We start from the raw sequence: 26,435 nt of genomic DNA, 5'->3' as shown, positions 1-26,435 counted from the left end.
CCACCCCCCCCCCCCCCACCATGTCCTGGAGGGGGAAGTGAGAGAGCTCACTCCCACCGCCTTCCCACATCAGAGGGACCTCAGCCTGAGTCAGGAGGCCCCTGGCAGAGGGAGCAGACGGGCCTGACTCCACTTAGCCGCTCACAAACCTCCTTGACCGTCTGAAGGATCTCGTCCTTCTGGCTGTTGCTCTGCTGAAGGAGCTGGGCGTGCTCTCGCTGCCCGAGTTCCAGGCGCCGTTCGAACTCGAGTTTCTCCAGCGTCTTTTGTTCCTGGAAGAACGTAGATCCTGGTGAGTATTGGCACAGGCTCTGTGGGTGTTAGGACATGACAGCAGGGGGAATCCACCCCCCAACTCTGAACGGTACAGGCGACAGGTCTGAACACTGAACCTCGCCCCCGCAGGGCCCGACTGTAATAAAACGGTCTCTTCACTGGCACGGGCTAGTGGTTTAGAGCCTGGGGTTGGGCTCAACCTCTCCAAGCCTCAGTCTTCTCATCTGTCAAGTGGAGACACCCTCCCAGCCACCGAGGCTGCGTGAGACTGTGGTGAGGCAACGTATGTAAGGGGTAACAGTTACTTTACTCTCTAATTTAGAGCCAGGAAGAACTTGTTTCCTCAAATCTTTTATAATAGTTGAGATGCTTAATGAGAATAAAAGTGACAGAGGACAAAAGGCATTTTCTTACCTTCCTCTTCTCATAGTCTGAGAACCTATTCTGGGAGGAAAAAAAAGACAGTGGGGTCAAGAGAAGGTGGGCAGCAGCGGTTCTCGCTGGACAGAGTCCCCGGGGCAGCCTGACACCACTCAGATTTGCAGGCACATCCAGACGACTGCATCAGAGGGCTGGGGTGGGTGGGATGAGGGGGATGGTTGTTCGATAAAGGGTTCCAGATGGTTTTGGTGGACACGAGGGTTGAGAATCACTGGGCTTGGCCCACTGTAGGAAGGTCTTCAAGGCAGTTCTGTTGATGCAGCACTGAGAAGGCACAGTGCTCCGAAAAAGAGACCAAGAATGGGTATCTGATTCCCTTGTATGTCTGCACAACACACCTGCAAGTACCCAGCTCCAGCCACCAAAACACTTACAAATGCCCAGAGGCATGTGCTCAAGTTCCTGAGGAATTGTTCAAAAGAGTGAAAGCACTGAAAGTAACTCAAATGTCCATCAAAATGCGATTACTTCAATAAGTCGTGGTTCATCCACACAATGAATACACAACTGTCAAACGATAGGGCGAATGAGGGTGTAGCTAGAGAAGGATGTCTGCCAGCTTTCACTGTGTGGGCAGCATGGTTCCTGTAAAAACACCACCATCAAGGCTCTAGTCTGAGCTTTGTGGTTGTTGAGACAAAAGCTACAAAGGAGGTTCATTAATCAGCTCATGGCGATTCCTCCAGTGGGTGGGACTGCAGGGTAGGAGGGGTGACATTCACTTCATCTATTTCTGTATTGTTTAGATTTACAACAAGGAGCGTGAACTAGTTTTGTAATCAAACGTCAGCACGTGCACACTTTTTTTTTTTTTTTTTAGCAGGCCTTCTATTTAGCCATCTGGCTCTGAGACCAGGATCAGTGTCTGTCTGAACTGTAAAAGCAGCATCCTATAAAGAAATAAAAAATTTTCCTCCTACCTCAGCACAGGAAAAATCTTAAGTTAATCTTTAATTATACAAATAACATCTGAATATATTCTCCTTGTAAAAAGCCCATGCATATAAAAGTACCCATTGTGACTTCCCTGGTGGTGCAGTGGTTAAGAATCAGCCTGCCAAGGCAGGGGACACAGGTTCGAGTCCTGGTCCGGGAAGATCCCACAGGCCACGGAGCAACTAAGCCCGTGAGCCACAACTACTGAGCCTGCGCTCTACAGCCCGCAAGCCACAGCTACCGAAGCCCCCACACACCTAGAGCCCGTGCTCCACAACAAGAGAAGCCCCTGCAATGAGAAGCCCGCACACTGCAATGAAGAGTAGCCCCCGCTCGTGTCAACTAGGGAAAGCCCGCGCGCAGCAACGAAGACCCAACGCAGCCAAAATAAATAAATAAATTTATAAAAAATAAAAAAAATAAGAAGGACCCATTGACCACTCCTGGGCCTAATCCTGATTCCCGCCCAACCCCCCTCCATGCTCCCCACTCCCCGCCCCCATATAAACATCATTATCAGACCCAACCCCATGCAGCTACTTACGTACAACTTGTGCCTTTGGAAAAATACATATATTTGTATGTGTGCATATATATATAAACATTTTTTAATGAAGATATAATTTACATACTGTAAAACCCATCCTTTGGAAGAAATGTACAGTCCTATGAGTTTTGACAACTGCATACAGTGTCGTAATCGTCACTACCATCAAGATGTAGACCAGTCCCATAACCCCCTAAATTCCCTTGTGCCCCTATCATCAAACCCTCCTCTTATTCCCAGTCACCGGCAATTACTGATCTGTTTTCTTATGTATTTGAACCTCCTTTTAAAACATAAAAATGGAAATATATTATTGAATATTTTCATTGTGTTCAAGTTGTCCTTTTCACTTGTCCACCTGTCCTGTGACCCAAGCCTGAACAGATCCTTCTCACCGTACAAATAGGACATGTCAGTTCAGTCTCTTCCCACTGATGGACATCTCGGGGGCGGCCAATACTTCACCACCATAAGTAAGGCTGCAACAAACATTCCTCTGAGTGTCTCTTTGTGCAAGTGTTTCTCTGGGGTATATACTGAGAAATGGAACTTTGGATTGTGGGCTGTGCCCATCTGAAGTGTTGACATATTTTGTCAAGTTATCGTCAACAGTGGGGAGACTGATTTCCATTCCCAACACCAATTTATGGGGTCACTGCTTCCCCACACTCTGGCTAACAGAAATTATCATAGTGAAATCTGTGCCAATCTGGGGAGGAAAACGGCATTTCATTGTTTTAATTTACCTGTTCCTAACTACTAGTGAAGCTGGGCATTTTTTCATACTTATTGATCATTTGTACTATTTTATTCTGTAAAGTACCTATTGATATATCTTCGGTCTATTTTTTCTCTTAGGATGGTTTTCTGTTTCATATTGATTCCAGAGTTCTTTGTACGTTCAGTCTGCTAATCCTTCATCAGAAATATATGTTGTAAATACTTTGAGAGCATAAATTGACACAATTTTCCTGGACAGTAATCTCCTCCCTCTCGAATTCTCACTGAACTGTCAGAGGAAACGAAACCCTATGAAAGTCTTCACAGCAGTTCTGGAATACGGGGGAGGGTGGCACCAGGGAACCAGAGAATAATCAAAAAAAAAATCAGTGGAAGTAATGAAGCCAAACTTGCTACAGCTGGTGCTCCCCTTCCCAGCCATCGGAGGCCCAGGTTTGTGGTCCTCCAGGGGTGGAGGGGGGGAGCAGACAGGTGGGGGGCAGAGGCAGTTTCTGAGCTTCCTCCTCCATTCCTGACCTAGTTCACCCCCAGGGACCCGGGAGGGCCACTGTCCCGAAGCTCCATCCAGCAGGAAGACACACAGTAAACAAATCCTCTTCCATGTAATTCTCCTTGTAATTTAGAGCTGTGATTGTAACGTAGCAGGGCCCTAGGCTACCTTCCTAGGACAGATTCTGCCCCTCCTGGCCCATAATATCCTCCACCTGCCACTTGTCTGTAGAGAAACTTTAGCCAAAGAAGAAACTTAACCAGAGAAATGAGAAATTACAGAAGCAAAGGAAAACAGTCAGCAAGGCAAAATAATAGTTTAGCCATTAAACAAAGTCAAGGACCTTTAGCTCCTCCTCAAGGGCGATAGATAACATTCTGAGCCACGGCCTTTGAGCTGTTTTGCAGATACTGAAACCGCCACAGGTGGAAGAAATTAACTACATGATGACCAGACTGTAGCCATGACAAACTGCTCCATCTCACACAATTCCAAGAATTAATCTCAAGGAAATGGAAACAAACTGACCCTGGAGTTAAAGATTAACTGTACCTAAAACAATCTCTTTGATGCGGTTCAGGTCACCACCTAACCAACTTCAAGATGACTATCAGGGGCTTCCCTGGTGGCGCAGTGGTTGAGAGTCCGCCTGCTGATGCAGGGGACGCAGGTTCGTGCCCCCCCGGTCTGGGAGGATCCCACATGCCGCAGAGCGGCTGGGCCCGTGAGCCATGGCCGCTGAGCCTGCGCGTCCGGAGCCCGTGCTCCGCAACGGGAGAGGCCGCAACGGTGAGAGGCCCGCGTACGGCAAAAAAAAAAAAAAAAGAAAGATGACTGTCAGAGCTGACAATGCTGTTCTGCACTTAGCCCCCTCCTTCTGCCTATATACCCCTGAAACTCCCCTTTAAAAGCTCTTGCCCCGACAGTAGAGAGTTGGTTCCTTGGGACACGAATCCACCGTCTTCCCAGGATTGCCAGCTTCCCCAATACAGCTATCTTTCCTTTTACCCAATGCCTGTCTCTCAGTATTGGATTCCTGAACAACGAGCAGCTGAACCTGAGTTCAGCAACACATGCCCCCAAGAAAATGCACGGGGCATTCTGAGAACATGCACAGACCTGAACTGGGCTGCTGTGTCAGGGAAGGCTTACTCAGAGGACGTGAGGTTTCAACTAGGAACTGAAGGAGGAGACTGAGTTATTGGGAGAAAGTGAGTGGGGAGAATTCCAGCAGAGGGGTTCCACGGCCCCGAAGCGTTCAGGGACAGAGAGGAGCACAGCAAGGCTGTCGCTGGTGAGCTAGTGGGCTGAGGCCACCTAGGAAGCCTTGTAAAAGCTTCTAAGCACACGGGCTTGAAGGGAGGTGAGTTCTAATTTGATAGAAGACTCTGGGGGCTGATGCTCTGAACATCTCCCCTGTGCCCAGAGGGGCTGCGTACTCCTTGCCCCAACGCCACACGCCAGCACTTAGGTGCGCCTTACCTGCCAGTCTACTTCCTCGCTAGAGAACCTGTCCGTGGGCCCACTGGGGCTGTCCCGGGAGTTCTCGGCTCCATCTTGCTCCAGGACTGGCAGCAGGTACTGAGAAGGGGGGTAGTATTCCAGCCCGGACGCTGCAAGAGACGGACACCAGATGACCAGGAGGGAGGAGACAACCTCGGAACCCAGGACAGTCCACTCCTGCCGCTCTCACCCACCACCCGACCCCTGCCAGCATCCTGTCCCACTCCTACCTCAGTCCACTGCACCTCTCTGCTAGACGCTGAGCCCTCCAATGCTGCTCACGGGCCTAACACTTGGGCCTTAAATGTGGCAAGAGCTCAATAAGCATCAGCTGAGTGAATAAATACCGCCCCTCCCCCCACCTGCCTCTTTACCATCCAAGTGAGAATGAGGTGATGGAAAAAGCCTGAACTCAATAAAGAAGCCTGGGTCCGAGACCCAGCTTCACCCACAATTTCTCATGTATGGGCAAGATGCTTGCCTTCTCTGGCCCTGTGTAGTGTCCTCCTGCATCATCTGAAAGGATTCATAATCTTTGCCCATTCTGCCTAAATCCTGCTGATTTGTAGGTGCTCTTTACATACTGTAGTTAATAACCTTGGGTCTATAATATATGTTGCAACTATCTTCTTCCAGTTGGTAACTTGTCTTTTTAACTTTGATGATAGTATCCTTTTGAGGTAAAGTTGTTTAGATTTTAATGTAGTCAAAGTCACCTTTTTTCCCCTACCAAAGGATATAAATAGGCAATTCACAAGAAATACAAAAAATGGGCAGTAGACATATGAAAAAAAATTCAAATAATCAAGGAAATTACATTAAAATAGTAATAGGCTCTCTTGTTTACCCATCAGATTAGAAGACTTTTAAAGATCTCACCAAGCATTAGCCAGGTTGTGGGGAAGAAGAGTCGTCTGGGATACTCCTCATGGAATGTAAACTGATGTAACCTCTTCAGAGGCAAACAGAGTTGTGATTGTAACGCAGCAGGGCCCTAGGGTACCTTCCCAGGTACCCTTGTCCCGCCTTCACCTACCAACCCTACTATTGCTTGCCAGGGAGGTGTGGGGTAAAACATTCATTCCAGGGGAAAACTCGAAATAACTTCCATACATAAGTGATGGGGCTCCGCCATGTGAAATACTCTACAGCAGTTTACAACAAGGCAGATCCACACATTCTGGGATGGGAAAAGGCCCAAGACCTATTCTTGAGTGAAAAAAGCAGGGCATAGAATCACCTAGTATGACATCTTCTGTGGGGTTTTTTCTTTTATGTTTTTAAAAGAGTGAAACCAACAATTTTACGTACATACATATACCTGCTACACAGTTTAAATAAGTTGAAGGATTTTTTTTTTTCGGTTGCACTGCTTGGCTTGTGGGATCTTGGTTCCCCGAGCAGGGAATGAACCCAGGCCCCAGCAGTGAAAGAGCCAAGTCCTAACCACTGGACCGCCAGGGAAGTCCCCGGGTTATTTTTTAAACTGTATAGTAGGTATACATATGTTCACTGCTTTATTCCTTACGTCTTTTGTACACCTACTATTGCGTAACTTTAAAATCTTTTAAAATAAATGGTTTGGTCTAGCTCGACCATTGGCCGGGGTACCCATTACAATCACCTGCTGCTCAAAGATTACTTTGGTAGATACGTGGCCTGATTAGCTGTAGTGGGATGCATGTGTAACTTCTCTTTGCTTTTTAACTGCAGTATAACATACACACGGAAAAGAACACAACATCTTCATGAACAGCTTGATGAATGTTTAAAAGTGAACACACTCGCAGAAGCAGGAATCAGGGTTGGTTCAGAGCTCAGGTGCTGATAAAAGTGCACGTTCCTTTGCGTCTGGCGTCTCTCACTCCCCGTGTGTCCGTGAGCGCAGCCAGCTTGTTGCCCACAGCTGCAGCTTGTTCTTTCTGGTTGCTGTGTGGTGCTCATTTGTGAGTATAAAACAGCTTACCACTCTGCTACGTTACGAATAGTCCTGCTATGAGTGTTTCCAGACGTAGCTTTGGGCATTTGTTCACACACATTTCTCGGGCACCTACAGAGGTGTGGAGCCAACGGGTCACAGGGTATTTGAAGGTTCAGCTTGAGTAGATACTGACAATAACTTTCTGAAGTCTTTTCGGGTTCATGCTCCCACCGGCAGAGCATGGAAGCTCCAGCTGCTCCGCATCTTCCCAATTCTTGGTATTGACAGATTAACTCTGGCCATGTTAGCAGGTGTCTTAGGGCTTAAGTATTTCTTTGCAGTCTTTTTAAAAAATATTTATTTATTTATTTTTGGCTGCATTGGGTCTTCATTGCTGCATGTGGGCTTTCTCTCGTTGCGGTGAGTGGGGGCTACTCTTTGTTGTGGTACGTGGGCTTCTCATTGCAGTGGCTTCTCTTGTTGCGGAGCATGGGTTCTAGGCACAGGGGCTTTAGTAGCTGTGGCGTCTGGGCTCTGTAGTTGTGGTGCACGGGCTTAGTTGCTCCATGGCATGTGGGATCTTCCCGGACCAGGGCTCGAACCCCTGTCCCCTGCTTCGGCAGGTGGGTTCTTAACCACTGTACCACCAGGGAAGTCCTTCTTTGCAGTCTTAATTTGCATTTTTAAAAATAGATCTTTATTGGAGTGTAATTGCTTCACAGTACTGTGTTAGTTTCTGTTTTACAACAAAGTGAATCAGCCATATGCATACACATGTCCCCATATCCCCTCCCTCTTGAGCCTCCTTCCCATCCTTCCGATCCCACCCCTCTAGGCCATCACAAAGCACCAAGCCGATCTCCCTGTGCTATGCTGCTGCTTCCCACCAGCCAACTAGTTTACATTCGGTAGTGTATATATGTCGATGCTACTCTCACTTTTTCCCAGCTTCACCCTCCCACCCCATGTCATCAAGTCCATTTTCTATGTCTACCTCTTTATTCCTGCCCTGCAACAACTAGGTTCATCAGTACCATTTTTTTTTTTTTATTCCATATATATGCGTTAGCATACGGTATTTGTTTTTCTCTTTCTGACTTACTTCACGCTGTATGACAGACTCTACTCCATCCACCTCACTACAAATAACTCAATTTTGTTTCTTTTTATGTCTGAGAAATATTCCATTGTAGATATGTGCCACATCTTCCTTATCCATTCATCTGTTGATGGACATTTAGTTATGCGGGCCTCTCACTGTTGTGGCCTCTCCCATTATGGAGATGCGCAGGCTCAGCAGCCATGGCTCACGGGCCTAGCCACTCCACGGCATGTGGGATCTTCCTGGACCGGGGCACGAACCCTTGGCTCCTGCATCGGCAGGCAGACTCTTAACCACTGCACCGCCAGGGAAGCCTTCATGTCTCTTTTTGAATTATGGTTTTCTCAGGGTATATGCCCAGTAGTGGGATTGCTGGGTCGTATGGTAGTTCTACTTTTAGATTTTTAAGGAAACTCCATACTGTTTTCCATAGTGGTTGTATCAGTTTACATTCCCACCAACAGTGTAGGAGGGTTCCCTTTTCACCACATCCTTTCCAGCATTTATTGATTCTAGCTTTTTTGATAATGGCCATTCTGACCGGCATGAGGTGATACCTCATTGCAGTTTTGACTTGCATTTCTCTAACAATTAGTGATGCTGAGCATCTTTTCATGTGCCTCTTGGCCATCTGTATGTCTTCCTTGGTGAAATGTCTATTTAGGTCTTCCACCCATTTTTTTTTTAACATCTTTATTGGAGTATAATTGCTTTACAGTGGTGTGTTAGTTTCTGCTGTATAACAAAGTGAATCAACTATACGTATACATACATCCCCATATCCCCTCCCTCTTGTTCTGCCCATTTTTTAACTGGATTGTTTGCTTTCTTGATATGGAGCTCCACAAGCTGTTTGTATATTTTGGAGATTAATCCTTTGTCTGTTGTTTCATTGGCAAATATTTTCTCCCATTCTGAGGGTTGTCTTTTTGTCTTGTTTATGGTTTCCTTTGCTGTGCAAAAGCTTTTAATTAAGTCCAATTTGTTTGTTGGTTTTTATTCCTTAATTTGTTAATGTGGTGTATCACATTGATTGATCTGAGTATACTGAAGAATCCTTGCATCTCTGGGTTAATTTGCATTTTTTAAATTGACTAAAACGATGTTGAGCACTTTTTTCAGATACTATTGGCCCTCTGGATATTCTCTTCTATAAAATTCCGATTCAAGTCTTTTGACAACAGCTTTTCCTTATTGATCTGTAGGAGTTCTTTTTATCTCCTAGGAGTAAGTCCTTTGTTGGATATGTATGCATTGCAGATATAAACTTCAACTTTATGGCTTGCCTTTTCTTTCCCCATATGGTGTTTTTTGAAGAGGAGAAGTTTTTGATTTAATGAAATCTAATCTATCAGTCTTTTATGGTTAGTGCTGCCTGTCTAAGGAAGAGGTTAGGTTAATGTTCTTTTTTTTCCCCACATGAATATCCAATTGATTCAGAATTGTTCATTGAAAAGACCTTTGCTTTTCTTTCTCATTGCTTTGCAATGGCACCTCTGTCGTAAATCAGATGACCATATGTATGCAAGTCTTGGCCATGTTCTAAAATTTCCACAGGTGGACAAAAGCCCCTAATTAAGAACATCCAGGCTGACAGGAGGTAACTGGGTGTACTGCTTTCCCCTCCTGGCACCCAGTCCAGGGGTGGCCCTGGGTTCTAGCCACTCCTCCAAGTCCAACCCATGGTGGCCTCTCTCCTGGACGACCCCAATGACTTCCTAACTGGTCCCCGTCCTTGCTTCCTCCAATCCCTCCTCTTTACTGCAGCTGGAGTGGTCTTTGTAAAAAGCAAATCTGATCGAATCCCTCTCCTGTTTGATACCGGCCGGGTACCCTCTCCAGCCTCGTCTGTTCCTCTCGCCTCTACTTTTGTACCCAGCCACTTGGCCTTCTCTCCATCATGCTTCCCATTGCCCCGCCCCTCCAGGCCCTTCAACATGCACCTCCTTCTGCCAGGAACAACCTTCTCTCTTTTCTAATCATCCCCCAGGTTTCAGTCGAGCCACTTTCTTGGAAAGACCTTCCCTGAGGGTCCAGCCTAAACCAGATGCCCGATTCTACTCTCTTGTAGCCACAATCGGTAATCGTACTTCCTTGTGTGACGATCTGCTTTGCCTGTTTCTCCTGCCAGATCTGGGGAGCTCTGAGCAGGCAGGGACCGTGGCCTCCCCCAGCCACCTGGTTGGCGCAGAGCAGTCCCAGGGGTCACATCTGGTGCTCACTGAGTGAAGGAGGCAGGCTGCCTGGCTTTACCTTTGCAGAGGAACTGCTGAATGGCCTCGGTGCCGGCGCCGCACACCTCCTGTGGGGGGTAGACCATGGATGACGCGTCCAGGCTCAGAGTCTGCAGACACAAGGGGACCCCTCTTTATATGTCATTCACTTCACTGCTCAACGCGATCAAGATGTAAGGTCTTTAAAGAGGTAATCAAGTTTGAAACAAAATCATCTGTCTGGGCCCTAATCCAGTATCAACTGGTGTCCTTAAAAGATGAAATTAGGACACAGACACATACTGAGGGAGGATGATGTGAGGACACAGGGAGAAGACAGCCGTCCACAAGCCAAGGAGAGAGGCCTCAGAAGAAACCAACCCTGCCGAGGCCTTGATCTTGGACTTCCAACCTCCAGGAACGTGAGAGAAGAAAAGTCTATTATTTAAGCTCCCCAGCCTGGGGTGCTTCGTTAGGGTGGCCCTGGGAGACTAACACAGTGTGCCCGGTGCTCACCTTCCCCTGCCCACTACCCCTGCTCTGATGAATCTCAGTTTCTGCAGCTCCAAGCTGAGGCCACTCCCTCCCTGACGACGCCCGGGCTCTTTATGCCCTGGACCCTCCAGGCACAGCAACTTCCAACCACATCAGCTTCCCCACTCTTCCCTTAACGTGTCCTGGGCTTTCCTACCTCCTGCCTTTTCCCGAACTGTTTCCTCCACCTGGAATGCTCCCGTTACCTGTGTCTACTTCTCCAAAGCTTTCTCCTCTTTCAAGGTCTGGCTCAAATACCATGTGTTTCATAGAATGTTAATTAACCCCACCAGGACTTGGCATTGTCTCTTCACTCCAGAAATCTGTTTCCTGCCTCCGTCACGTCTCTTCACTCCAGAAATCTGTTTCCTGCCTCCATCACATCTCTTCACTCCAGAAATCTGTTTCCTGCCTCCGTCACGTCTCTTCACTCCAGAAATCTGTTCCCTGCCTCCGTCACGTCTCTTCACTCCAGAAATCTGTTCCCTGCCTCCGTCACGTCTCTTCACTCCAGAAATCTGTTCCCTGCCTCCGTCACGTCTCTTCACTCCAGAAATCTGTTCCCTGCCTCCGTCACGTCTCTTCACTCCAGAAATCTGTTCCCTGCCTCCGTCACGTCTCTTCACTCCAGAAATCTGTTCCCTGCCTCCGTCACGTCTCTTCACTCCAGAAATCTGTTCCCTGCCTCCGTCACGTCTCTTCACTCCAGAAATCTGTTCCCTGCCTCCGTCACGTCTCTTCACTCCAGAAATCTGTTCCCTGCCTCCGTCACGTCTCTTCACTCCAGAAATCTGTTCCCTGCCTCCGTCACGTCTCTTCACTCCAGAAATCTGTTCCCTGCCTCCGTCACGTCTCTTCACTCCAGAAATCTGTTCCCTGCCTCCGTCACGTCTCTTCACTCCAGAAATCTGTTCCCTGCCTCCGTCACGTCTCTTCACTCCAGAAATCTGTTCCCTGCCTCCGTCACGTCTCTTCACTCCAGAAATCTGTTCCCTGCCTCCGTCACGTCTCTTCACTCCAGAAATCTGTTCCCTGCCTCCGTCACGTCTCTTCACTCCAGAAATCTGTTCCCTGCCTCCGTCACGTCTCTTCACTCCAGAAATCTGTTCCCTGCCTCCGTCACGTCTCTTCACTCCAGAAATCTGTTCCCTGCCTCCGTCACGTCTCTTCACTCCAGAAATCTGTTCCCTGCCTCCGTCACGTCTCTTCACTCCAGAAATCTGTTCCCTGCCTCCGTCACGTCTCTTCACTCCAGAAATCTGTTCCCTGCCTCCGTCACGTCTCTTCACTCCAGAAATCTGTTCCCTGCCTCCGTCACGTCTCTTCACTCCAGAAATCTGTTCCCTGCCTCCGTCACGTCTCTTCACTCCAGAAATCTGTTCCCTGCCTCCGTCACGTCTCTTCACTCCAGAAATCTGTTCCCTGCCTCCGTCACGTCTCTTCACTCCAGAAATCTGTTCCCTGCCTCCGTCACGTCTCTTCACTCCAGAAATCTGTTCCCTGCCTCCGTCACGTCTCTTCACTCCAGAAATCTGTTCCCTGCCTCCGTCACGTCTCTTCACTCCAGAAATCTGTTCCCTGCCTCCGTCACGTCTCTTCACTCCAGAAATCTGTTCCCTGCCTCCGTCACGTCTCTTCACTCCAGAAATCTGTTCCCTGCCTCCGTCACGTCTCTTCACTCCAGAAATCTGTTCCCTGCCTCCGTCACGTCTCTTCACTCCAGAAATCTGTTCCCTGCCTCCGTCACGTCTCTTCACTCCAGAAATCTGTTCCCTGCCTCCGTCACGTCTCTTCACTCCAGAAATCTGTTCCCTGCCTCCGTCACGTCTCTTCACTCCAGAAATCTGTTCCCTGCCTCCGTCACGTCTCTTCACTCCAGAAATCTGTTCCCTGCCTCCGTCACGTCTCTTCACTCCAGAAATCTGTTCCCTGCCTCCGTCACGTCTCTTCACTCCAGAAATCTGTTCCCTGCCTCCGTCACGTCTCTTCACTCCAGAAATCTGTTCCCTGCCTCCGTCACGTCTCTTCACTCCAGAAATCTGTTCCCTGCCTCCGTCACGTCTCTTCACTCCAGAAATCTGTTCCCTGCCTCCGTCACGTCTCTTCACTCCAGAAATCTGTTCCCTGCCTCCGTCACGTCTCTTCACTCCAGAAATCTGTTCCCTGCCTCCGTCACGTCTCTTCACTCCAGAAATCTGTTCCCTGCCTCCGTCACGTCTCTTCACTCCAGAAATCTGTTCCCTGCCTCCGTCACGTCTCTTCACTCCAGAAATCTGTTCCCTGCCTCCGTCACGTCTCTTCACTCCAGAAATCTGTTCCCTGCCTCCGTCACGTCTCTTCACTCCAGAAATCTGTTCCCTGCCTCCGTCACGTCTCTTCACTCCAGAAATCTGTTCCCTGCCTCCGTCACGTCTCTTCACTCCAGAAATCTGTTCCCTGCCTCCGTCACGTCTCTTCACTCCAGAAATCTGTTCCCTGCCTCCGTCACGTCTCTTCACTCCAGAAATCTGTTCCCTGCCTCCGTCACGTCTCTTCACTCCAGAAATCTGTTCCCTGCCTCCGTCACGTCTCTTCACTCCAGAAATCTGTTCCCTGCCTCCGTCACGTCTCTTCACTCCAGAAATCTGTTTCCTGCCTCCGTCACGGCAGCAAAAGTCACATAATTACAACGGTTCACACTTCAGGCTCTGTGAGGCCCTGAGGACGTTGAGACCTACGTGACCCCAGCACCCTGTGACCAGGGCTGGCCTCCAGGGATGTGGCAAGGGAGTGGTGGGAAGGCCAGGTAGGACCCCAGGTGAGAACATCTCCCCACCTACCTCCAGGGTTCGAACGTGTGCCAGCATCTGCGGCAACCTCTGAATCTCGCTTTCACTGATGTCGAGAGTACGCAGGCTCCGAAGCTCCCCCAAGGTGTCTGGAAGCTCCTTCAGCCTGTTGTCTGGAGGGATCCCAATGGCACAGCTCAGCACCCCAAAACCCCTTCACCATCTTCCTGCCTGACTCCCGTGAGGACCCAGGGAGGAGGGTGCCCCCCTCTGAGCCTGGGGCATGTGCCAGGGCCTGGAACCTGAGGCTCCATAAGGAAAAACATGGCAGTGGAGTTTCAGTGACCTGGGTTCAAGTTCCCATTCCACCACTTTATTAGCTGAGTGACTTTGGAAAACTGACGACCTCCCTGGACCACAGTTTCCTCATCTGTAAAATGCGATGATACTACTATTTGGCCTCACAGGAACATTGAGGGGTTCGATGCGATTATGCATATGAGGTGCTCGGCACAGTGCCTATCACATAGTAAGTGATTAGTAAGCTGGGTACCGTTATTTTTATCATTATATGTTACAAACAGGTAAACTGGGGCATTCTGTACAGGAAGTGCTTAAGGCCAAAAAGAAATGAAAGAGTTGGGGGAGGCACACATTAGAATCTCGGCTGTGTCACTATTGCACTGGGTGGTCTGGAGCAAGTCACTGCTCTCTGAGCTTCGTTTTCCTCATGTGTAAATTGGGCGTAAGATCTCCTTCCTCTCCCTACCTCAGGGACTTGTCATGAGGCTCATGGCACCGCTGAATCTGGAGGTGCTCTTCAGTGGCGGGAAGCGCTATTCAGAATCACTCTCGCCCGGTCAGTCCACCACATTCTAAACACCAGTGACTGAGCCTCGGGGGCCTAGCTGTCAACATCGTCTGCCCTCCTCCCTGTGAGGCCCTGGCTCGGAGGAGTCACAGGAACCCTCCAGATGCCCTGTCTCTGGTTACCATGAAGACAGATGGACTAGACAGGAAGTCAGACAGTTTAGAGTGACACCTGGGGGCTGGCTGCCCTCGTGCTCAATGGTTCTCAGGAGGAGCACCCTGTGGATGCCGGTTGGGTCAGCCCAGAGCTGACCAAGGGTCACACGGACAGGGCTTCCTGGCCCTTACCTTTCACGTTGAGGGTCTGGAGCTGGATCAGGTTCCCAATGGAACGCGGGAGATACGTCAGTTGATTCCTTTCCACATTCAAGACCTTAAAAAGGGGAAATGGCGTGAGAACGCGCACACACAGACAACAGTGTCTACCCTGCTTCAGACCAGGCATCATCTGGGCACCACACACACCTCTTTATCTCCTGACAGCCCTGTGAGGAAGATAAAGATTGTTATGATCACATTTGAGAGATGGGAAAACTGAGGCTCAGAGCGGTAAAGTCATGTGTCCAGGAGGGCAAAGCCAGACTTTGAACCTAGTTCTTGCTGAGGTTGTATCATTTATATTGACCACAAAATAGCCAACAATGGTCCCACAATCAGGGCGGGAGGAAGAAGGGGACGAGCAGATTCAGGGATCCAGGTGAGGCAGCGTGTGTTGAGGCCTAGTTATCCCAGTGTTAGCAGAAGGAAGCTGAGCTGCATAAAGGCAATGGGATCTGGCCAAGGCTTCAAGGACGGCAGCTGGTGGTGCCAGGATTGAAACCTGGGCTCGCTGGATCCCGAAGGCCACACTCCCTCCAGGATGTGGTATCATGAGATGAACGAGGCTGACAGGATGACACACGAGGAAGCCATTAAAAATAGATATGATGGAAAGGGAAGCACGTTAAAAATAATGTGGCAGATGAATATCTGATGAACCAAAGGATGGTTACGAGTTATTATCAGGTATCCAAAGGTTACAAAACAGTGAATGAAGCAATTCTACAAAAATATATAAACAATTCCCCAAAGATCCTACACCCTGGTATTCATTGTGGATCTCTCAGTGGGGGCAGTAACTACTATTGAGCCACACATTCTCCATGTGACCCTGGGCAAGGTACAGTCATCCCTCTGGACCCGTTCTCTCTTCTGTAAATGTGATTACAGCACCCACCTCGCAGGGTAGTTCATTCAAGTCATCTTGAGTTTCCTCCACGTGGGAGGCAGTGCGCTAGGTGAGGATGCTGCCCGCACAGAGATGACAGTTCAGGAGGGGAGCCAGCTGAGCATAACTAGTAATTACAGACTGCAATCAGTGCTCTCAGGGAAATACGCGGGCTGAGACAGGCGAACAAGATGGATCCACCTAGATGCAGGGGTCGGGGAGGATTCACAGGGACATTTGGGTTGAGACAGAGGAAGAGCTACTCGGGCAGAAGGAAGAGGCTTGTGGAGACGCCCTGCCGGGGGTGGGGCGCAGAGGGCCGGAGGGTTTTAGGAGTTGAGTGCAGACAGTGGAGGGGAGAGAGAAGGAAAGGAGGCTGGGAAGACAGGAGGGTCCAGCGTACAGGGTCTGATGGGGCACAGTGAAGAGAAGGGATTTTAATCTAAGTGTGAAGGACGGCGCGGCTTCCTCTGTGAACCGGGGATGATGCTAACACCTGCCTCGCAGAGAGGCTGTGAAGAATCAATCAGCCGACAGCGCAAGCGCAACGCTTAGCTTGGTGCTGGCATGCAGGGAACGCTCCGTAAATGCAGGGGCTGCCGCTGACAAGGAGCAGAAGTGAGGCGGTGAGTCAGAGTGCTGAACTCATCATCAGGAAAAGGTAGACTCTCCGGGCGCTCTTTTCAAGTTGCGGAAGCTCACGATGAAATCCCAAAAGCACATGCCAAATATATGGTGGAGAGATGCCCACAGCCCAGACCGCTATGTTGACGCCATCACTGGGCATCTCAAGAGCAAAGGGGGAGGAGCCGGTGGCACCAAGTGCGGCCCTGGCTAGAAAGAGCGCGACCAGAACATTCCAGGTCTGTGTGGCTGCCATTTCTTACTTAGGTGGTCAGAGGTGGGTTTTCTGTTTCCTGAAGCCATACCTGGAGGGCCGTCAGCTGCCCTATATCATCAGGAAGGGCTGTCAGCTGATTATCATGAAGATCCAGAACCTGCGGAAGGGGAACAAGTTTAACACCTAGAAGTCACCAGCTGAGAAAGGCCCTCTGATTTCAGGCTCCGGAGAGACAAGGGTGAGCTTGGGCAGGGGTGCCCCACGCCTCTGGTGTTGAAAGCAGGAGCACCGACCCTTCCTCCCCAACTAAACGATCATTCCATCTCATTTCCTTTCTAAAAGTATCATACCACTTCATTCTCTTATTTATCAAATGTTTATTTTTACCGTTGAGTGAAAAAAGCTAGCTATGAAAGAGTATGCATAGATATTCACGTTAAAAACACCTCATGGTATAAATACATATTTGCATAGTAAAATACTACCAAATATGCAATAAAATATTGATAGTAGTTCCCTAGAGTGTGAAACTGTATGTTTTTCCTTATGCTTAACTGTATTCCCTAATGTTTTTAACAATGAAAATGAGCAAAAAATAGGATATATATATATATGTGTGTGTGTGAGCACATACGTACTATAAAATGCATATATATGAAATATATACATAAACATAAACGTTTTTTAATGTTATCTTTTTCCTGATTATAAAAATAATGCACGTTGGACCAGAAAAATGAAGAGAAGTAAAAACGACCCCTAATCCCTGCACACCATCAAGAGCCATAAAAACCACTTCGATGCCTATGCTGCCAATCTTTTCCCAGTGTGTATACCCACTGCCACAGCTTATGCTCCTGTGGAACCACCCTGGGGGCTCACCTCACATATACTGTGGCTATATCCCAGTCCTTGTCCTGCGGAAGCTGACGGTCAGGAGGGAGGTGCCCCAGCTCACCAAGCTTTCACGCACTGACCACACAACACCTGGCGTCCCTCCTATTCCTTCCTGTTTGGGCCCACTGGTCTCCCTGCTCTCTGCCAGCTCACTTGCTATGAGCTTATGGTTTGCCTTTCCACCTAGCTCCCTAAGGGCAGGGCCTGGGGCTGCTTCTCTTTGCAAGTGCACCCCACACAAAGCACAGACAAGGTGTCCGATAAACCATGCTGACTAAACCCCAGAGTCACCGTGACACTAGGCATGTCTGGCATAAACTCTGACAGAGGACGCGTGAAGGGAGCGGGGATGCTGGCTACCACCTGGAACACCACGCAGAGTCCCTGATGCCTGGGAGAAGGGCCCCAGTACCTTGATGGTGGCGAGACTCAGGAGGCTGCAGGATTTAGGAAGCAGGGAAGTGAGGTGATTCGTGTGGACGATCAACACCTGTGTGGAAAAGATTTTTGACATGTTAGGCTGAAGAAGAGCAGCAGTGGGGGAAGGCTGGAGGTGGGGCAGCTCAGCTCAGGCTGCCAGCGGCCCCGCCCTGCCCGGTTCTCTGCTCTTGCAGATGTCACAAGGGATGTCTCCAAATGTGGAACCAGATGACCTTAAAATCTGGAGTTTCCAGGGTGAAAGGGACCTTAGAGGTCTAATTCTACCTTCCATCCTGAGAAGGGATCCCCGCGCAGCTGACCTGATCTTAACCTCCCTCAGCTTCAGTACCTTCTTGTGGAAAACAGAGAATAATAAATTCCTGTCTGAGGGCTGCCATTGATGGTTAACAAGCTAACAGACAAACACCACTTAGCCCCGGGCTGGCACGTGGTCCAGTCCGAGTCATCTATTGCTGTTTTTGTTAGGCGGCAACCCCTGCGTGGATACTGCCAGTGTCGAGGAGCTCACTGCTCTGTTGGTATGGAACACATTTTACCTACCTTCATTTAGGTACTTCATTTAGAATACCCTTACCTATCTGCATTCAAGTCTGCAATGCCTTTCTGAAAAATCATTCATTCCACTCTTAATCTCCCCTGGGTGACCAGAATGAAGTGAGTGTAGTTTTTATTTTTATTATTCAAATAAATAAATAAATACGTTTATTTACTTATTTATTTTTGGCCGCATTGGGTCTTCGTTGCTACACGTGGGCTTTCTCTAGTTGTGTCAAGCGGGGGCTACTCTTCGTTGCGGTGCGTAGGCTTCTCATTGCGGTGGCTTCTCTTGCTACAGAGCATGGGCTCTAGGCACGTGGGCTTCAGTAGTTGTGGCTCGCGGACTCAGTAGTTATGGCTCTCGGGCTCTAGAGCGCAGGCGCAGTAGTTGTGGTGCACGGGCTTAGGTGCTCCGCGGCATGTGGGATCTTCCCGGACCAGGGCCTGAACCCGTGTCCCCTGCATTGGCAGGTGGATTCTTAACCACTGCGCCACCAGGGAAGTCCCATAGTTTTTATTATTAATAACAATATGGTTACTCAGTGTCTACTATGTGGCAGGCATTATACTTGGGGCATTTGTCTCTCTTTCTACCTGCCTACATACCTCACTTGTAATTCTAATAAAAGCTCTGCGAGAGTAGTACTACGAATGTCTTCATTGCAGATGTCTTCTCAGATGAAGAAACTGAGATGTAAGAGCCCAAGGAAGTTGCCCAATTCAGGAGGGGCAAAGCCAGGACTGCAAAGCCAGAGCTGCCTGATGCCAAAGCCTGCTCTCCTGTGAACACACCTGCTGCAGACTGAAAGGGTGCGATTCAGAGAGAAGGGGGATGTCTGTGCAAGGAAGACAACTCCTAGAATTCCCACCTGATTTCAAACAAGCAAACAAGCAATAAATAATTCTCTGAAAATGAAGATCTGTCTCACCTTCTTCTGCAGAACTTTGCATGTTGCAAAAGCCCCAAATGGAATCTAAGATAAGATAAAGAAGGATTAGTGCCTCTCCTCCTGCCAGTTTTTAACTTGTGTTCTGAGTGGCACACGCGTTGGGGAGAGACGGGGCAGGAGGTGAATAAGTCTAAGCCTGGGGAAAGCTGGGAGGAACGCTGCTCGGGTGGTCAGCCCTCCCTTCCAATCAGCTATCGGGTGACTACCTGCCCACCCACCCACCTCACCCCCAACAGGAACGCTATGAAAAGCAAAAGAAAGATCTCTGGTGCTTGAGAGAATCCCAGGCTCTCCCAGTGCCCTAGGAATCCGTGAGTACATTTTCTAGACTCTGTGACTCTTAAAGACTATGCTGAAGCCAGAAGATCATCTCAATTCTCTCGGACAAGAACAAAACCTAAGGAATCACCTCTTGACAGGAGCTTCTGGCCTTTTAAAAGCCTCAGTCCACATCTAGCTTTCCTAGGGACACGTGATCTTAGAAAAGGGGCAGACAAAAATTCACAGGCAAACCACCACCCCAGTTTACCTCTGAGAGCTCACATTTAGAGATGTCAAGAATGTCATCTGCCCCAGCTTCTTTTGCCTAGGGATAAAAACAGTTAAAAAAAGAGGGTCCATCCTTCCAGAGTGGACAAATCAGGCAAAGAGACATAGGATTAAGGGGCTTCAAGAGATCACAGACACCATCCAGTTTAACTAGTCCATTCTGAAGGTGGACCAATGATCTCTGCTTCAATGGGGCTTGAGGTCCAGCAGGGAAGAGCGTGAGCAAGTAATGAGAAGTGGGATCGGCTTATGGAGGGCAAGCGCAGTGTGGAGCCCTGTTGCATGGGGCAGAGGTGGTGATGGGGATGGGCTCAGAGGAAATCCATTTTCCCTCACCAGACACATCTGGTACTCCAGCCGTTTCCGAGCCTCCTCACTGGGTTTCCGCTTCCGGAAGAAGAGTGGCATCCTTCCTTTTTCCTAGAGCGATCTTCACAACACTAGGGCACAGGAGAGAAGTTAGGGCCTGGGGACTCTGTCACAGGTCCCCGACACCCAGGACAGGTAGCACAGTAACACAGAGCGTGTAGCTGATCTGCTGGACTATAAGTTCCTTGTGCGCAGGGGCTGTGTCCATCTTGACCATCAGTCCGTGCCCTGAGCCTGGCACAGCAGGTGCTCAACACTCTCTGTTCTTTGTTGACTAAAAATAAGCAGCAGTATGTGGAAAGAGCACAACAGCAAGCCAGATGACCTGGGTTTGAGCCCACATTTGCCCCTGACCCACTGTGAGACCCTGGCATACCCTTTCCCCATTCTGGGCCCCCATCTCTCCTCCACGTTAGACAAAGGGGTTGACTTGGAGAAGTTTCCTCAGGGCCTTCCCAAGGATGCTCCTTGAGGACTCTAACAGACTTGGCTGATGAATCCCTTGTAGGCCCTGAAAGACTATCAGAGTGGCATCAGCAAACCAAACACTGCATGGCTTTAGCCAGCCCTGACCTTGACCCTGGGGAACTCAACTACATCATAACCAAAGAGATTTCTGAGCTAAATAAAAGCTCAACAGCAATCCTCAGGCATCTTGCCACTCTCACAGTTTTTATTCCATTTGATTCTCACCACAGCCCTCTCTCTTTCTAGTAACAAAACGGATGCTCATCAAGTTCAGCGATCTGGTTATACAGCCTGGATCGCAGCAAAACCAGCCTGGAACTCTGCTCTTTCAAGTCCCGATCCTGTGGCGTCTGCCCAACTCCTTGGTGCTTCAGTAACTTAGCACACATTAAGTATACCATCCTGAACTCAGAAGCCAGGTGCTCACTGCCTGCCTGGTACCAGAAAATATCAGATTTGATATGGGACAGCGATGGGCCAGGAAGTAACCATACAGGGAAGCTTATGGTTAACAGCATGGGCTTTGGGATGAAATAGAATTTGTTTTCTTTTTTTGTTTTTTCTTTGTTTAACTGGTTTTGAAACCCAGATCTGTCACCCATCAACCATGTCCCCTTGGTTCACCTCTCTGAGCCTCAGTCTCCTCATCTGTAAAGTGTGAGTAATAATGTTACCAACACTTGGTTCTATTTGGATCCAGTGATTTCCATATTTGCAAAGCCCATAGCACAGTACCTAGCACATGATGAGTACCCAATAAATGTTAACCACATAGCACCACACATCTAACAAACATTTATTCAGGGTCTACTACAGCTGAAGGATCTAGGGAGAAAAGGGCCAGGGAGAAGATGCAGTTGAAGAAGACACACACCCATTCCTCAAGGGGAGGCGTAGAGATCACAGGTCCCTGCCTATAGAGGTGAAGGCTGTCTGGGGAGCTGGCCAAGCCTGCAGAGCTCGCTCAGGCTCCTCTTGTCACCCCACCTGTCTGCAGGGATGGGGAATGATCTAAAAACATCCCTCCCCATCTCTCCCTGATGACCAGCTCTTATCCGCCTGCTCCCCAATGACTAACTTTCCCTCACCTCCTCCCCAACGGCCACCTCTCCTCCATTCCTCCTAGAAGATCAACTCTTCCCGACCTGCTCCCGGATGTCCACGCCTCATCCATCCCCTTCCCCGACGTCCAGCCCAGATAGGAAGAGCCACACCCTCCTCCCCTGGCTGGGGTGGGCAGTGCCCAACCTTGCTTTGCGGATACACAGGTCTCCGACGTTCGTTCCCTCTGGTGGACCTCAAGGCAGGCCGATCACTCGCAGGTCTTGGTCATGGACGCCGGGTGACAGACCACCCGGCACGGGCCCGGCGGAGCCAGTCTGCTCTCCTTCAAACGCAGGAACTGAGGACCAAAACTCAGAATCTCCGAAAGTCATGCAGACCAGGATGACGAAGTCTGAGACCGAAGACCGCAGAATCTTAGAATTAAGAGTTGGACCGGATTTAGACTCTAATAAAATTGTTTTAATAGCTAAAATGCCCACATCACGAGGGAATTAGAAGGGGGTAGGGGATTGCCGTGGCCGTGGGGTCTCGGAACGCTGGTGCGGACCCGCAGGAGAGGGGCGGGGTTCTGGGATAGAGTGACAGAGACTATGGCGTGACCCTCAGGGAGAATGGGCAGCAACGGAGCCTGAGATCTCGGGAGCAGCGCTCTGTTGTCTGCCTACCCCGGGAGAACTGCCCCGAACCCCGCTTCAGAACCCCTAGCTGCAGCTCACCGCGGTGCCTCCTTCCTTCTCCAGCCTTCAGCCTTAGGTGCCTGCCCACAAGCAATATGGCACCAAGGGCGTCGCTGCAAGATGGGGCGGAGACGGCAGTTCTCGCGAGAGCCGCGCTTTCAGGACTTTAACCGGCGCAAGTGCCCCATCTTCCGGTCTTTCGGTTTTCGGCTCGGAGGAGGCTAAGGTGCAACTTTCTTCGGTCGTCCCGAATCCGGGTTCATCCGACACCAGCCGCCTCCACCATGCCGCCTAAGTTCGACCCCAACGAGATCAAAGTCGGTGCGTGCTTTAGATGTGGCCGGGGCTTCGGGATGGTGCATCCCTCCCCGCGTTCTGTCCGGCTTGCGGCCTCCGCCGCAATTGCCTTTTCCACGGCGGGATTTAGAGCCGCTGCCCCCTAGAGGCTGGCCCTCTGGTGCTGCGTTCGGGGCGGTGTGTGGTCCTGGTCGACCCGCTTTCTGGGCCTCAGCTTCCCCACGTGTAGATGGGGGGGCAGGACCGGACGACCTGTGGCGGCTTTGCAGCCCCCACCCTTAGGGTAAGGTTTGTCTCCGGGCGCGTCCCCATAGGCTGCGTTGGCCGGCGTCCGGGGCTTCCTCCACGCCGGCGCGGTGTGGGCCTCTGCAGCGGTAGCCAAGCGGAAGGCCGCTGTCCCACGTGGCGCTTGGAGCGGTCCGCGCCCTGCGGGGAGGGGTGTCCTGCCTCGCTCCCCCCGAGGTTCTTGGGGCTGTGTTTTTTTTTTTTTTTTTTTTGCCGTACGCGGGCCTCCCACTGTTGTGGCCTCTCTCGTTGCGGAGAACAGGCTCCAGACGCGCAGGCTCAGCAGCTATGACTCACGAGCCCAGCCGCTCTGCGGCATGTGGGATCTTCCCGGACCGGGTCACGAACCCATGTCCCCTGCATCGGCAGGCGGACTCTCAACCACTGCGCCACCAGGGAAGCCCTCTTGGGGCTGTTTTGAGAAGAGGCAGAAGGTGGTGTGGCCAGGCCCGGAAAGATGCGTTGGGAGGGCTGTGACTTGGGGGCTCCCCTTGCGGAGGCACTGATCCTTTCTTTCTCCCAGTGTACCTGAGGTGCACCGGTGGGGAAGTCGGTGCCACGTCTGCCCTGGCCCCCAAGATCGGCCCCCTGGGTCTGGTAAGTCATCCTTGTGGAGGGGCGCTTTTTGTATGCAGAGAGCAGAGTTCGACTCTGGCTTGTGCAAACACGATTGTGTCTGAGGTGCCCCTGACAGTGAGCGATTGCCATCCCCAGCTAGGCCTGAACTGGCACTAGCCATCACAGAAAGGTTGTAGGTAAAGATGGAACCTGGTACCTTGAACCTGTAACTTTCCAGTGCCTCTTAGCTGCTGCTCTCTGTGTCCCTGAGAGACGGGATAGAGGAGGTTTTTGAAGTCAAGAGTGGCTTAGTGACACCGCATTGCCTACTTGGCATATGCCTGCTGGGAAGATAAAATGGGGTGTGACATGAAGATCTCGGTGAATGTTACAGTAGCTTGTATAAACTCTGCTCTGAACCTACTGGTTAATATGATTGGCTTTACCTAGGATCAGACTTATTTACCTGCTTTTTCCTCCATTTTATACTCTTTACTGAACTTCCTTTTTCTTGAATATAATCAGGCCTTTATTCCTTGAGCAGTGGTCTCCTGTCTGAAAAGCTCTCCCACCATGGTTTTGCTTAAGCAGTGTCCTCATTACTCTTCCTTGTCCCTTAGCTCAGCTGGCACTCACTGGACATCTCTCCTGTTTAGGGAATTGTAAAGGGGCAAATGCCCAGACCTCATCCCCACAGATTGACTAGGGTTGGTCAGACACAAGGACCTGGTGTCTTTAAAGAGACCCCCGGTGATTCAGATATAAGAGAGCTGAAAATTACCACATAGGTCCTTAGGAGAGGGGAGGTAGATAAGGGCCCTGGTCCCATTGTGGCCTTGAACCTGCAGTTTACAGCCCTGGACCAACTAAACCTGCAGCCTCAGTTTTCCAGTTGAGTATGGTGATAGCCGTGCCTCGATTGGGCAGGCAGTTAAACGTGTTTCAAACAGCTTGCTTGTGCTGCCAAGTGAGGAGGACCAGGCAGATTTCCAGACTGCTTCCATGTGGGGCCTGGTGTGATCATATACCTTTTATTTCTGCAGTCTCCAAAAAAAGTTGGTGATGACATCGCCAAGGCAACCGGTGATTGGAAGGGTCTGAGGATTACAGTGAAACTGACCATTCAGAACCGACAGGCCCAGGTACTTGGTTTGAGGGAGGGCAGAGGTAGGGATTGCTGGGAGGAAGGTTTTTTGCTGACATGGTCACCTGCCACCAGTGGTGAGGTAAGAGCAATATTATCTGTGGGGAAGGCTTTTGAGAGCATGGGTCAGATATTAACTCTTCTCACTTTGAGACACTGGGTAAATCACTTACGTTTGCTGGGGTAGGACGTGTTTCAGGTTGTGAAAATTAACCTGAATGTACAGTAAATGTGGCATCTGGCCCCATGGATTCTGAGAGCCAAGGTGCGTGGTAGTATTAGTTGTTCTCATTGGAGGGTGGGGTAGGGTATGTTATTCCCATTGAGAATCTCTTCTGCAGATTGAGGTGGTACCTTCTGCCTCTGCCCTGATCATCAAAGCCCTCAAGGAACCGCCAAGAGACAGAAAGAAGCAGAAAAACAGTGAGTGGCTTTTTCCTTGGTAGTATGTGAGTGGTATTGTGTGCCCAGTGTTTGATACACAGCTGCACGTGCTCCCTTTAATGAAACCTAGGGATGGCACAGGTATTTGTTAAGCTGTTACAGAGCTAGGCACTGCCAAGAAGTGCCATATGGCTCTCCCCAGTCTCTGGTGTGGAACAGATCCCACTCAATACTTGTAGGAGGGACATGTTCAGGCAGGGTGAAGAAATTGAGAAAGATAACCAGTAATCAAGAAAGAGCAGCTGCTTAGCTGGATGACAGCCCCTATGGACAGCTTTAATCAACCTCAGTCACTTCAGCATGTTTTTTCTCCTCTTCAAAACAGTCCCTTCCACTTAAGGTTAGCAAAGACTTGACTTTGTCCCTAGCCACCCGCCACTGCACCTGACCAGTTTGCTGTTGGCTGGTGCAATCCAGTGGTGAGCTGATACTAACCCCAGCTTAGGAAACAGTGTTGTTCTTCATGTGGATGACTCTGTGCCGAAAGCATGGGAACAGGTTAGAAATGGATGAGGGAGGACTGACTGGTCTGCTCTGCTCTGGCCTCAGGTGGTAAAAAGCTTTTGCTGTTTTTTTATTTTCTGCAGTTAAGCACAGTGGAAACATCACGTTTGATGAGATTGTCAGCATTGCCCGACAGATGCGGCATCGATCTTTAGCTAGAGAACTCTCTGGTAAGAACAGAACAGTACGGGTCACCTTGTCACGCAAGATGTATTCACTTAGTGGCATTTTCCCACTTAGAGGGGACTTTATTCTGTAAGACCTGAAATTGGGGTGTGGTGTCTTTCTGGGTTTGAAAGAATCTGGGTATCATAGGACCTGTGGACATTTTTGCATTCAGAGCTTTTAAATATATGGAGCTATGAATTTTGGATTAGGGGAGCAGTGATGATTATTCCTGTATTCCATAAAAGTTTTCCCTCTCCTTCTCTGTATTTCCCCACTGGTATCTGAGGATTGTGAGGAAGGACAGGCCCTCTGATTCTACCTTTTCTTATAGGAACCATTAAAGAGATCCTGGGGACCGCCCAGTCTGTGGGCTGCAATGTTGATGGCCGCCACCCTCACGACATCATAGATGACATCAACAGTGGTGCAGTGGAATGTCCAGCTGTAAGTGACTTATGCATTGATTTGCTTAAAATTAGGGTGAAACCTGGAGGGGAAGCTAATGTATCCTTGGGGAAAAGGTGGAAAATTCTATAAGTGCTCAATAGTGGGGTTGGGAGATAAGGTTTTTTTGTCCTATTACTGAGAGGGTTTTTTTTTTTTTTTTCTTTTCCACAGAGTTAAGAACTGCAAAGAAAAATAAAGGGTTATTTGACAAGCAGTGGACTTTCTGATGTGGCCTCTTCCTTGGG

At 49.6% G+C, this 26,435-nt stretch overlaps 2 protein-coding genes and 1 non-coding gene across 5 annotated transcripts in view; 2 read left to right on the top strand and 1 right to left on the bottom strand.

Moving 5' to 3' along the window:
• LRSAM1 (leucine rich repeat and sterile alpha motif containing 1) overlaps positions 1 to 22,514 on the bottom strand; it is a 44,605-nt gene extending 22,091 nt beyond the window's left edge. The window contains exons 1-13 of one of the 3 annotated variants that reach the window (XM_024762703.1): positions 22,383 to 22,514; positions 21,850 to 22,079; positions 20,101 to 20,204; positions 19,745 to 19,801; positions 19,195 to 19,239; positions 17,700 to 17,777; positions 16,479 to 16,547; positions 14,631 to 14,715; positions 13,524 to 13,645; positions 10,211 to 10,301; positions 4,914 to 5,044; positions 691 to 720; positions 150 to 272 (exon numbers count right to left, since the gene is read on the bottom strand). In XM_024762703.1, coding sequence (XP_024618471.1) covers positions 150 to 272; positions 691 to 720; positions 4,914 to 5,044; positions 10,211 to 10,301; positions 13,524 to 13,645; positions 14,631 to 14,715; positions 16,479 to 16,547; positions 17,700 to 17,777; positions 19,195 to 19,239; positions 19,745 to 19,801; positions 20,101 to 20,172 — 903 coding nt within the window. In that variant the 5' untranslated portion in view covers positions 20,173 to 20,204; positions 21,850 to 22,079; positions 22,383 to 22,514. The remainder of the gene's footprint in view (positions 1 to 149; positions 273 to 690; positions 721 to 4,913; positions 5,045 to 10,210; positions 10,302 to 13,523; positions 13,646 to 14,630; positions 14,716 to 16,478; positions 16,548 to 17,699; positions 17,778 to 19,194; positions 19,240 to 19,744; positions 19,802 to 20,100; positions 20,205 to 21,849; positions 22,080 to 22,382) is intronic. The other 2 variants (XM_024762705.1, XM_024762704.1) reach the window with 2 other exon arrangements.
• Positions 22,515 to 22,531: 17 nt separating this feature from the next.
• RPL12 (ribosomal protein L12) lies at positions 22,532 to 26,404 on the top strand. The gene is made up of 7 exons (XM_024762708.1): positions 22,532 to 22,664; positions 23,449 to 23,522; positions 24,527 to 24,625; positions 24,969 to 25,050; positions 25,659 to 25,745; positions 26,075 to 26,187; positions 26,362 to 26,404. Exons 1-7 carry the CDS (start codon positions 22,628 to 22,630, stop codon positions 26,365 to 26,367), a joined length of 498 nt encoding a protein of 165 aa, XP_024618476.1. The 5' UTR covers positions 22,532 to 22,627; the 3' UTR covers positions 26,368 to 26,404.
• On the top strand, positions 25,443 to 25,571 carry LOC112411583 (small nucleolar RNA SNORA65). Its single transcript, XR_003005664.1, has one exon. It is a non-coding gene; the product is annotated as a small nucleolar RNA SNORA65 (small nucleolar RNA).
• Positions 26,405 to 26,435: the final 31 nt, after the last annotated feature.

Source organism: Neophocaena asiaeorientalis, unplaced genomic scaffold (genome assembly GCF_003031525.2).
Source record: "Neophocaena asiaeorientalis asiaeorientalis breed wild unplaced genomic scaffold, Neophocaena_asiaeorientalis_V1.1 scaffold78, whole genome shotgun sequence".
NCBI lineage: Eukaryota > Metazoa > Chordata > Mammalia > Artiodactyla > Phocoenidae > Neophocaena > Neophocaena asiaeorientalis.
Note: the sequence above shows the minus strand (reverse complement) of the source record. Positions and strands in the feature narration are given on the sequence as shown.